The following is an 11,614-nucleotide window of genomic DNA, read 5'->3' as shown; positions in this document are numbered from 1 at the left end:
AAAAGAAGTTGTCAGTTACAATTTTTGTTTAAAATAAATTAAACATACAGTTAAGTGATAAATCGAAATGCGAAGACCTTGATGCTAAACTAGCCCATTATTATAATATTAGGTACAGTATATATGTGGTGGAAATTGGACACAATGAAGAAGCATGCCATGTCGAGGACGTTTAAAGCTTCATTAAAGCATCGTTACCATATGAATTAGAGTTTAAAGATAAATATATATGATATTATTCAAATGTATATCCATTATACAGTTCAGGGCAGAATTTTAAGTAGACACTAATGCAGAGTAATAACGTCTGTTTGTACCTCTGTAACATTATTACCGTTACGGTGACATGTTCGCCCGTTCTTTTGTCAACCTCAATTATATACACGCAGATCACTAAAATTTACTGGACACATTTGAGATAATTAGCATAGAAAATATATATTCGTGTTACACTTTCACCACCTTTTTTCTTTGTTCGATAGCATACAGTTTCCCATATTTTGTACTCATGTTAAACTAGGTACAAACACAAAAGTGTCAGCATTAAATTTGCTTCCAATAAAAATGTTCAAATGAACAATTATGTGTCTCAATTAAGTTTCGCCCTCATGAGAACTTCAACAAAGGACGAATTAACCAATCCTCTTACAGAATTTTCCAAATCACAAATAAGTCTCACAACAAAACGCATTTAATTTAAAGGATGCGTGTCTATAAAAAACTTTTTTGGGCCCCGGTATATCCGGATGTCTTATTGTATCCCATGCGTAAAAACCTTAGACAAAAATTGACCGAGAGAAACAAAATATCACTATTTTCAACTACACGAAGTTTAAGACAAATCCTGGATTATAACAAAGGGTGAGTGTCTATAAGGCTCTTTTATAGGCCCCGGTATATCCGGATTTTCACGTACTTAATTTGTTCAAAGATGTCTTATTGTATCACATACGCAAAAACTGAGGCAAAAATTTGACCGAAAGAGGGTTTTGTGAGTACTGAAAGGGGTAGGTCAAATCGCAAATATAACTTGTTGTTTTTCAAAAAGTGCTTAAACAACCAAAGTAATACCATATTTTTTCGGAAACATGTGTAAATTAAACAGTCATATATAAAAGAATGAAAATGACAGAAATCCAATCGTCACTTACAGATTGTTTATATAAAACAGAAGATTAAGTCAGGGAGTTGTTCTAGGTAAATTTTAAATAAAAAGTGGTTTTTTTTATCTATAATTTCCTGTCTAATTTTCATTTTGAGTTGAAATTTACAACTTTACTCATTTGAGTACACTTATATAAAATGCATATTCACTACAAACTTTCCTTTTGTTTTATACTGAGTAATGGGTTCTGGACACTTCTCGAAATTGACAATTTTAAGTATCTCTCTTTCTTGAGTAAATTATAAGGTGCTTGGATTCTGATATTCAATAGAAAACATTCCACGTGACTATTAGTTATTAGTTATTAGCATTAAAAAAAACGCATGTAGACATCCAGACATTTTATTTTGTTGTCACAATTAAACTGTGGCCCTGTTCCTGATGAAAACACCTTTAGCCTTTTTCATTGCAAATGATGCTCTATTGTTGATAATCCCTATTGTGAATAACGTGAAACGTTTCGTGAAAAAATATTAGTTATTTTTTTCATCTTGAAACTTTAATTAATTACACTGGAAAATAATGTAACATTCAATGCTTAAGCATATGTGACCGTATATATTTTTGTATCACGATAACAGACTGGCACAGCATAAGATTATTTTAGTTATATAACTTGTCGTTCAAATGGAAACCTACATATATAACTCCGCCTTATTTATTTCGTGAATTTCGCTGTTGAATCTGATTGGTCTAACATGAATATACAATCTTTTAAAACTTGTGCATGCGTGACATTCCTGCACTGTTGTTCACTTGTTGTCATACGGTGTTGTTTCGTCTCAGACTTCCACGGGTACATTTCTTAGGGGTAAGTTTTGTCAGAATTATACTGTTTATATTGTTTTGTCATTGGTGATTGGATGAAGTTCTGACTTTTTTTTAAAGTTTGAAACACACATATCATTCTTTTTCCACTGCAACACATGATATGCTATATCTTTTTTTTCCATTTATTTGCCTTAAAGAATCATGATGTCCTCGGTATTGTTTATGCTGTTGGTTGTGATGATGGCGTCTGTCCACGTACAGGTAAGCGGATACATACAGTTAAACACTAAAACTACAATATATACATTGAAACTACACATATCTTGTTTTTTGAATAGGACTGTACCTACCAAAAATGTAAAAAGACTGAATACCTAATATCTGAACTACAAATAATTATCATAAATATCTATTTATAAATGTAATGATGAGGTGAAAATAATCAATCTGCTACATTATTAAATAGCATAACGTCACCACAAGAAGCCTTTGAAAAAACTTTTTTTTATAAAGCCGCTTTAAAACTGAATATTCTTAGATAAAATCTACAAACAATGTTTTGCTGTCTATTAACTTACATGACTTGTTATACTTTTATCCCGGTGATTGCTGTAGTTTTTTTCAAATATTTTGTTGTAAAGCGATACATTGATATAGTGTAATGCCAATTTCATTTATTAATTCGATTATTAATCATATACTTCAAAATTAGACATTTTATATCAGTGAACTGAGATATAACATGAAACAGCAAAAGACGTTGATTAATGTATTGACTATGTGTACCTGTAGGTGTGTCATTTTGTATAGAGTTTTATAGTTAAGTACGTCGTTACCTAGCTTCATAGATCGATTAAGGTCGTGTGTTCTTGGTACAGTTTACACCTGTCATTAAATTACTTTTTATGTCGGTCTAAGGTTGTATACGACCTTCTATGACTTTGTACATCGGTTTAATGTTGTATGATAATATCACTTCGTACATCGGTTTAACGTTATATGATAATATCACTTCGTACATCGGTAAAAATTAGAAATAATCAACAAATGTGAGTTAAAATAAAAAATAAATAATCGCACACAAAATTTATATATCGCCCTATACAATTTACAAAATTACTCTAATGCGCTTTACAACACATAAATAAAAGTATTCCTACAGTGACAATTATAAATATGTAGATACAAAAGGCATAAAAAGTTGAATATTTGCCAACATTTTAAAATCTGAATGATTTTTCCACCATTCTATAAAAACATGTGTTTATTTTATCTATTCTGTCTGGTAATATGTAACGAAAGCATTTTGTTCGCGTCTACCCCAGTGTCCGTATGCATATTTAAGTGAAGGTGACCGTGATAATCTAATGATTTAAATGCTGCGCATTTTGATCATTTCTGTGGTGCAGTTGTCCTATTTTGTAAATTTAACCTTTATATAATTGAAAAGGATTTTTAATTGTCAGTCTAACTGCCTTAGTAAAAGGCGAGTGCGCTATCCACTGCGCCTCACGACCACCCAAATCAGCATTTGACAGATTTACAAACACTATTTGAAGTAACTTTCACGGTGATTTTAGCGGAACATTCTGAACTTGAGTCTGACAGGTTTACAGAAGATCTAAAGGTCAAATAGAAACTTTTTTGTTTGTCCACTAAAATATCTTCAAGTTCAAAATCATTCGTTGTCTCTCGTAGCCTGATTTTGTAAACCGGTCTAAAGTTGTATCATCGTTTAAGCTCTTATACCGATCTGACGTTGTATCGTTTACTTACTTTAGTTACCGGCCTTAACCTATTTAAGGCTGTATTATAGTATAATTGTATATACCAGACAAAGGTAATATCATAGTATTCATACCAGTCTCAGGTTTTGTCATAGTCAGATTTGTTTATCATAATACAATTATATATATATATATATTTACATGTGTAAGTTTGTATCGTAGTATAATTTTTATTTTATATACCGGTCTAGGTTGTATCTTTATATATTTCATATCTTAGATACCTGTCTCAGACTGTATCTTAGATACCTGTCTCAGACTGTACTTTAGATACCTGTCTCAGACTGTACCTTAGATACCTGTCTCAGACTGTACTTTAGATACCTGTCTCAGACTGTACCTTAGATACCTGTCTCAGACTGTATCTTAGAATAGTTTTACAATTTATTTGCCAGTCTAACGTTGTATCGTATAAGGATCATGCTCAAAGGTGTAGAATTTCGAGGGTTTTGCTAAATTTGAAAATCTCGAGGATGGAATTTTTCCTTCTCCATCTGGTAGGCAAGAATATTTTTCTCTCATTCCAACTACCAGAATAAGGTCAGAAACCTTGAAAATGCGTTTGGACTGACAACCATTTTGAAAATATATCAATTTTCCCCTGAGATTTTTTGACGAAATGAATCTGTCAGCGAGATTAGCATACCCCATATCTGCAAACAAAGTTTGCGCAGAAAAATTCATCTCATCTTTATAACGCGCACGATATATATATCGTAAAGGGTGTTAATTTCATCACGTTGTCTTTTCCTGTATGCGGAATCGGAGTTTCTCAAAGTCGTGACGTCACGTTATTGTCAAGTCATTGTGACGTCACGTCACGTGAAATGGGTTGTAAGATAGACATTTCGTACACCCCTTTCTTAACATGGGCAGCTCTATCGTAAATCAAACAAGGACATGAGTGAATAGTAAACCTTTGTTTAACGGTCTGATGTTGTATTAAAGTAAAATATTATACTTTAAATACCGTATAAGTGCCTATGCTAGTTTGATTTTATATGTTATATACCGGTGTAAGGTTTTATTGAAGTATACGTTTGTATACTGGTCTCTGGTTGTATGTGTCGTGTTATGACGTTTTTCAAGAGGTGAAATAATCACTTGAAATAGGAACTTAATGATAATTTATACAACTCTACGTTTGTGTATGACTTAGTATGACTTGGTATGACTTGGTATAACTTGGTATGACTTGGTATACTAGTAAAGGTTTTTTTACGTGACCAGGTTGATTGGGATTGAGAAAAGGTTGTTACGTGACCAGGTGCGACTTTGTATAATAGTTAAAGGTATTACGTGACAAAGTGTGACTTTGTATACTGATGTTGGGTATCCAGAGCCCTTATGTTAATGTTTATACCAATGTAGGGATGTAATTGTCCCGATCTCGAGAAGAAAGACCCGTGGTGTGGAGACGAGGGCGACTATGATTCCTTATGTGAACTCCAGTGCAAGTAAGTACAATATACCAATTGCTGGACAATGTTTGTCTACTTTGCGCTCTGAGACAGTAGATATAAATACATGCGCAGTAAATATATAAGTGCGTATTAATTTCATTCTTCAATTTTAAATGGCACATGATCAAATTTTGAATGCAAACAATCCATTAAACTTTAATTATTAAGTGAACATAGTTAAGTTATATAACACTAATTTCTATGTTTATTTTTTAATTAACACGCATTATGACTGAGAACAGAGGACGGTTGCAACAAAGCCAGACATATATTTTTATCAATCTGCTAGCTTATTAAGATAAACGACGAATAGAATAATTAGGAATTAGTATTGCAAACGCGTTCTTAATTATCATGAAACGCATCTAATTTAATTAATTTTGTCCACGGTGGGATTATAATAAATTATTCTTGATTACATATGATGAGGGATTTGAGAATACTTGATTTACGGTCTTAATTATTCTCAACTGTGAGTGGAAGTTTTAAAGACGCACAGTCACCATATTATTAATAGTTATTTTATCTACAAAATACAATTTTATCTGATTTAAAGAAACGCATAATTGTTTAGTTTAAACTTTCTTTTATTCAAGTATTTCAATTATATACATATATATAACATTTTGTAACAAAACACAAAATAAAAAATAGAAACAAGTGTCTTAGACACTTATGTAAATCTATCACCTTATCATAATCTGCAAAATATATTCAGGATGGACAGCATATTGTCTCCAATGAAAAATACATACACTAATACAATCAGTGACAATAGTTTAAACAAGGAGAAAGAAAAGGAGATAATTAATGGGGAAGGGTTTTGGTTGTTAATGGGTTTTACTTGTTCTTACATAAGTACAATTCGGCTTTAAGCACATACATGTTTATGAAATATTCAATCAATAGGAAAACCTGTTTGTTTTTAATATATAATCTTGGACAGCTAGGAAGCTAACCTTATTTTCTTGCAATGGCAATGTCTCGTTCCCAAACAGTAGAATATCTGTGGTAATGTTATAAGGCAAATAATATAAATACTGTCTTCTTATGTCGTCATATCGGGTACATTCTAAAAGAAATTGAGCAGTGTTTTCAACTTGACCGCATACACATTGCGGAGATTGAACAATATTTTACTAAATAAATGCCTGTTTAAGGAACTGCATTCCATTCGTAGACGAACATGGTATATTTGACCCTTACGGGTTCCAAAAGTGTAGTGGATTGGTACTTTTCTACTTAACCGTTTATCAAGGTATGATTATATAGCAAAAACAGACGGATTTGATCTAACATCAGATGGTAGTTTTTTCCATTGATCTATATAGTAGATGGTATAAACGATTGTTTATAAAAAGCAGTTTTGCACAATATTGGAGTGACACATGTATGATCTGAGTTCCTTGTATCATATCTATGTCCCTCCGAAACTGTGTGAGGAACAAGATTATACAAATATTGAGGCGTATATTGGTAAAACATTTTATGAAATTGAAGAACTTTTCAATTTTGTCTATGACATAATTGTTTACCGTTAATAAAGAGAAGTGCCCCTTTAAAATATGATAAAGGAATTGATATTTTACTTCAAATCTGCCGATGCCAAAAAACACTTATGAAAATATTTAAATCGACATCAGGTAGCTAGCCATGGAAATTAACATTTAGGTAACCCAAGAAATTGAATTCATTCTTACTCTATAAAAACTGATATAGTACAGTACTATATATTCCTACGAATATTCATTTTCATACATTTTCCTCATAGGATATAAACCCGGATTCTTATTTTGAAATAGATAGGTAAAAATGGCGAAAGGCTCTGTGCACGCTTCATAGGATTCGCCTCTTATTTAATATCAAAACAAAATATTTATCGTTATCTTACGTTGTGTATCATAACGATTAACAACACTACCGCGTTTAATAGACAGCGTAATACGAGTTATCTCCTATTAGACGTTCAACACATACGCTATGCAGTTTATGACTTATATAGCTTACTTGAGAAATCTGTTCATATGATTACAGCGAATTAATAGGCCAAGATTTGTTTTAAGGTAAGGCCGTATACAGAAAACAAATATGTCATTTATCTTTCTTGGATACATTTCTGGTTTGTTTTATTTCTGTAAATACTAATTCATTTTTTATTGTTTTATTTTATGTTTTTTATTGATTTTTGTTTTTAATTAAATTTCCATTTGATTTTGTACATTGGAGTACAACTAACATAAGATCTAAGCTTGTGTTTAACTCCCTCTGATAATATTATTTCATATGTAATGAGATATTTGATTTTCGAATAATGTTTCAAATATAAAAAAAAATATTCAATAGCTTTAAATACCTGTCAATTTTGAAATAATCATATTTAATAAATAATAATATTCTTTAATATTTTGTATAAAAAAAGCTTTATTAGCTAGAAGAAGGAATGGAACGAATCTGATATTGATGAGAAAATCTGGAAACTGGCATCTATGATCCTTCTAAATTGTCTATAAATGGCAATTAATTCATTTAGTAATTACCAAACACAGTTTAACTGCAACTTCTCTTTTATTTTTCATTTTTTATATGAAATAGAAGCAAACATTCACAAACTGTAAGACAAAAAACGTTCTCATTGGTATTCTGGCATTCTGACACTTGCAAACCATACTAATCTCTGACAGAATGACAGTAATGGATAATAAATGATATAGTATGTTAATGATGAAATGGGAAGTCTTATGATATATGTATGCAACAATGATATAATAAGTTGTCTTTCTCACGACGACACAACATAATGGGGGAGAGTATAAATGCACCACAGCGTTAATGTCCTTTTACTATTTTGAGAGACAGCTTCCCAACGATGATCTTCCACAGTAATCGTTTACCTCATGCATACATCCTCAACAAAATCCTACAACTTTGTAATGATGTATATCAGTCTAGAGTTGTATATGTCCTGGAGTGTTTAAGTTGACTGTCAGCTTTATCTCCTCGGTCTCAGTCCAGAATGCATATGCACACTCTCAATATTTTTCAAAATTTCGCTCTAAAATATGTTTCATTTCGACTATAATAACTTGTGAGACATGAGCACTATACGCTATTTTGTATTGTATTTGGATTTAAGTGAGGTTAATACTATTTGTACATTTGGTATTCCCGCCCTTCATAGGTATTTCTTACACCCTTCACAGGTGTGTCTCCCGTTTTTGCCAAGATTGATCAGCTCGTCACTCCCTGGGGAGATATAGCCTAATTTAAATGTGCCACCGGTTATTGTGACGTCATCAAAATTGAATGACGATATGCATACTCCACATGTTTTTTTGTTTACAAACACGACAGACTATTGTCGGTGGTGTTGTGACTGAAGTAATAGGATGGGAGAAAAATAATCATCCCATACCTTGTGGATGTAACAGAAATCTCCAACCCTCTGGGTGATGTTTGTGGTTGTCTAACCCTCGGCAGAACCTCGGGTTAGACAACAAAAAACATCACCCTTCGGGAAGGAGATTTTTGTCACACCCTCAAGGTAGGGGAGGATTCTTTTAGTCTACCGTTTTAGCCGGGAAAGATCAGCTTGCACCCCTTAGGAGGGATAGCTTCGACCAGAAAAGCACGCATTATATTGTGACGTCATGAAAAAGTGTATGTCGATTAAGACGTCATAAAAAGAGGATTGACTATCATTCATACGCTAAATATGCATTTGTTTACAAATATGAATACAGTCGGTTGAGTTGTGACCGAAAAGCTGGACGAGAGAAAAATAGCAATCGCCTATATCTACTTTAAGAGTGAAACAGAGAAATATCAAACCCTGCAACTCTGACGGCACTAGCATTTACGCTATTACATGAAATAAAAATAAAAATGTATTATCACCATGGAAGAAATGAACCAGACATGTCAGAAATTAAGGCAAGCTTATCGATTCACGATCAATAGACTTAACGGGAATATATCGGGTTTAGTCTTACATCAAATAGTTCTTTAGTATGATGTACTTGAGATACTCTTTAAAACTCTAATGCAAAACGAGCAAAACTTCATTTGAGATCAAATATAGGATCTTGTTTTTATTTCAGAGATGACGAAATAGTTGGGCATGACACCTGTGATAAGATTGAGGTAAGATCATCTATATTGTCAGTGAAATTCAAATGTCCTCGGGCAATATGTATCAAACATATCAATAAGTATGGTAAATTATAAGTAGTTATATCAAATTTGAAAGATAGGGCACTTTAAGGAGATTCCTCATTCGCGTGCCTTTTTGTCTATAATTTCTAATGCTATTCAAGGCATGTTTAGTTAAAAGCATTTTTAAAAGTTTTGACTAAAATGTTGCGTAACTCAGTCAAGAAATATATGTTTTAGTACAGGGAAATGGCAAGTCACTGTAATTGTTTATTTTATAAATACATTGTATCTAAATTTTATTTCCAAAGCATTAATAGTAATTTCATTTGACACTTAGTCTATGTACGTTAATTGTGTCTTGGCCTGATGATACACTGAACTACGTTATCCTACAGAAATGCGAAGATGCTTTGCCGCTGGATCAGGGACCGGACGTCTGTGCTGAGTATGGTATCACCTTCGACAGCCTCGAAGAGATGAAATGCCAGTAGGTTATTGTTTTAAGCAAACAGAGTAAACAGAAATCGCATTATACAACTTGTGGTTTGTTCAAAACGATTAACAATGCCATGTTCTAATACAGTGTATTTATAGTCATCTGTCAATCAAACAGAGTTGATAAAACTGAAAAAAATAGCACGCGTATCATGATACAGTTTTGGGTTACAATTTATATCATGACAGTAAAATTAACGTATGGTTCGCTAATAACGTTTTTTTCTGATTTAACAGTAACCTGGAATTTGTGAGCAAAGGTGAATGTCCTTAAGTGAAACAGTCAAAAGAAATAATGCCAAAGTATGTCACCAGGTAAGTCTTCCTCCTCAATATTATGTTAGTAAATTAGGGAAACGAGGCAGATCGGTCTGTATCTATGAAACTTAAGTCGTTGCATTGAATTTCACATCAAACTTGAATGAGATTTATATTTTAAAACTATCAAATAAAATCAGCCTATACAAGGTTGCCTTTTATGATTTCATTAAAAATGAAAATTGAGTTTTAAAATTGATAAGCATTGCAAGGTCATGTTTTACATTTTATCGTTCATAAAAAATAACTCAATTATGATATTATAGCAATCTTAGAGTCCTTAACGTTATTTATTGTATATCGTATGACATCACAATAAGGTAATGTTTGAATTCATATGTAAAATTTTGACATGTTCATTGACGAAAAAAACCGCTGTTTGGTTCTTCATCTGTTGTCCTCATTGTGACGTCAAAACAACATGAAAATCGTCGACGTAATTGATAATAATTTTTGTGACGTCAAAATATATCACTTTATTTGAATTCAGTTTTGATATATATAATCGTTTCTTTGCGATTTTACTAAACAATCTAAGCCAAGCGAACTTCTAATACATCAGACTTTACACATTTACAAGAATAAATCTAACAAAAATTGAGTATGACATTAGCTACCATTAAGAGGTTTTATGATTTTGTTGCAGGGACATCAACACGGAGGCACGGAGAAACTTGATCAATATTCACACTCGTGGAGGATGTGCATGTGTAGATTACAAATAAAAGGGTATAAAATTGTGTGATAGAAAATGTGTTTTCTTTACTGAACCGAACCAGAAACCGCATACGTCCTACAGGGTATAAACAAACACATTACTTGGACGTGTAATTTAGGATTTAATAATAATAACAACGCTTAACAGACCTTGGAAATTCTAATGGACGACTTGTAAATATTGATATCAATAAACAGTATACAGTTGAAGTATGGACTCTTTTATTATACCTTAGCTAACAGCACAGAAATTTAAAAAACATTCCGAGCAGATCTATTAAGAACTATAATTACTCTTTCACTATCATAAACATAGTTAGGAGTCTAGGTCGAATACAAGCCCCGCCCACCTATTACTTGGTTTGCTCAGTTATTTCCACTTAATTACGGGAACCGCCTAAATAAGGGAGGTTTTTTAGGCTTCTCGGAATGGCAAGTTCATAAAATTCATTTCATGCAAGAACATGTTTTGTAAACATCAAATAAGTCGGCGGTAATTGATACAGCCTTAGGATACGATACATCAGTTACATCGTGGTTTTATGCATTCGTAAATGTCACTGACCTATTCAAGGAACGATCTAAATTTAGTCCGATTTCTGGGAATTGTTATTTAAAATTACGATACATACGAAATACGGTCAGGTAAAAAAAAATATGTATACACCATTCTTCACTAGCATAATACACTACATGTACGCTAAGTACTGTAGGGCATTGGACCGGCACAACTTTAAGGCGACCTA

At 32.5% G+C, this 11,614-nt stretch overlaps 1 protein-coding gene across 1 annotated transcript; it reads left to right on the top strand.

Annotated features, from left to right (window-relative positions):
• Positions 1 to 1,866: 1,866 nt before the first annotated feature.
• Positions 1,867 to 10,891, top strand: LOC110456142. The gene is made up of 7 exons (XM_021506711.1): positions 1,867 to 1,976; positions 2,134 to 2,197; positions 5,095 to 5,180; positions 9,284 to 9,326; positions 9,734 to 9,825; positions 10,071 to 10,148; positions 10,798 to 10,891. The coding sequence occupies exons 2-6, from the start codon at positions 2,138 to 2,140 to the stop codon at positions 10,105 to 10,107; spliced, it is 318 nt and encodes a 105-aa protein (XP_021362386.1). The 5' UTR covers positions 1,867 to 1,976; positions 2,134 to 2,137; the 3' UTR covers positions 10,108 to 10,148; positions 10,798 to 10,891.
• Positions 10,892 to 11,614: the final 723 nt, after the last annotated feature.

The sequence above is a fragment of the Mizuhopecten yessoensis genome, unplaced genomic scaffold, assembly GCF_002113885.1.
Source record: "Mizuhopecten yessoensis strain PY_sf001 unplaced genomic scaffold, ASM211388v2 scaffold8537, whole genome shotgun sequence".
Taxonomy (NCBI): domain Eukaryota; kingdom Metazoa; phylum Mollusca; class Bivalvia; order Pectinida; family Pectinidae; genus Mizuhopecten; species Mizuhopecten yessoensis.
Note: the sequence above shows the minus strand (reverse complement) of the source record. Positions and strands in the feature narration are given on the sequence as shown.

Bases quoted from the DNA above. Each gene is read 5' to 3' on its own strand.
- LOC110456142 (XM_021506711.1), top strand. From the start codon at position 2,138: ATGATGTCCTCGGTATTGTTTATGCTGTTGGTTGTGATGATGGCGTCT. The intron at 2,198-5,094 runs GTAAGCGGATAC...ATACCAATGTAG, and splicing joins TGGCGTCTGTCCACGTACAG to GGATGTAATTGTCCCGATCT. The intron at 9,327-9,733 runs GTAAGATCATCT...GTTATCCTACAG, and splicing joins ACACCTGTGATAAGATTGAG to AAATGCGAAGATGCTTTGCC.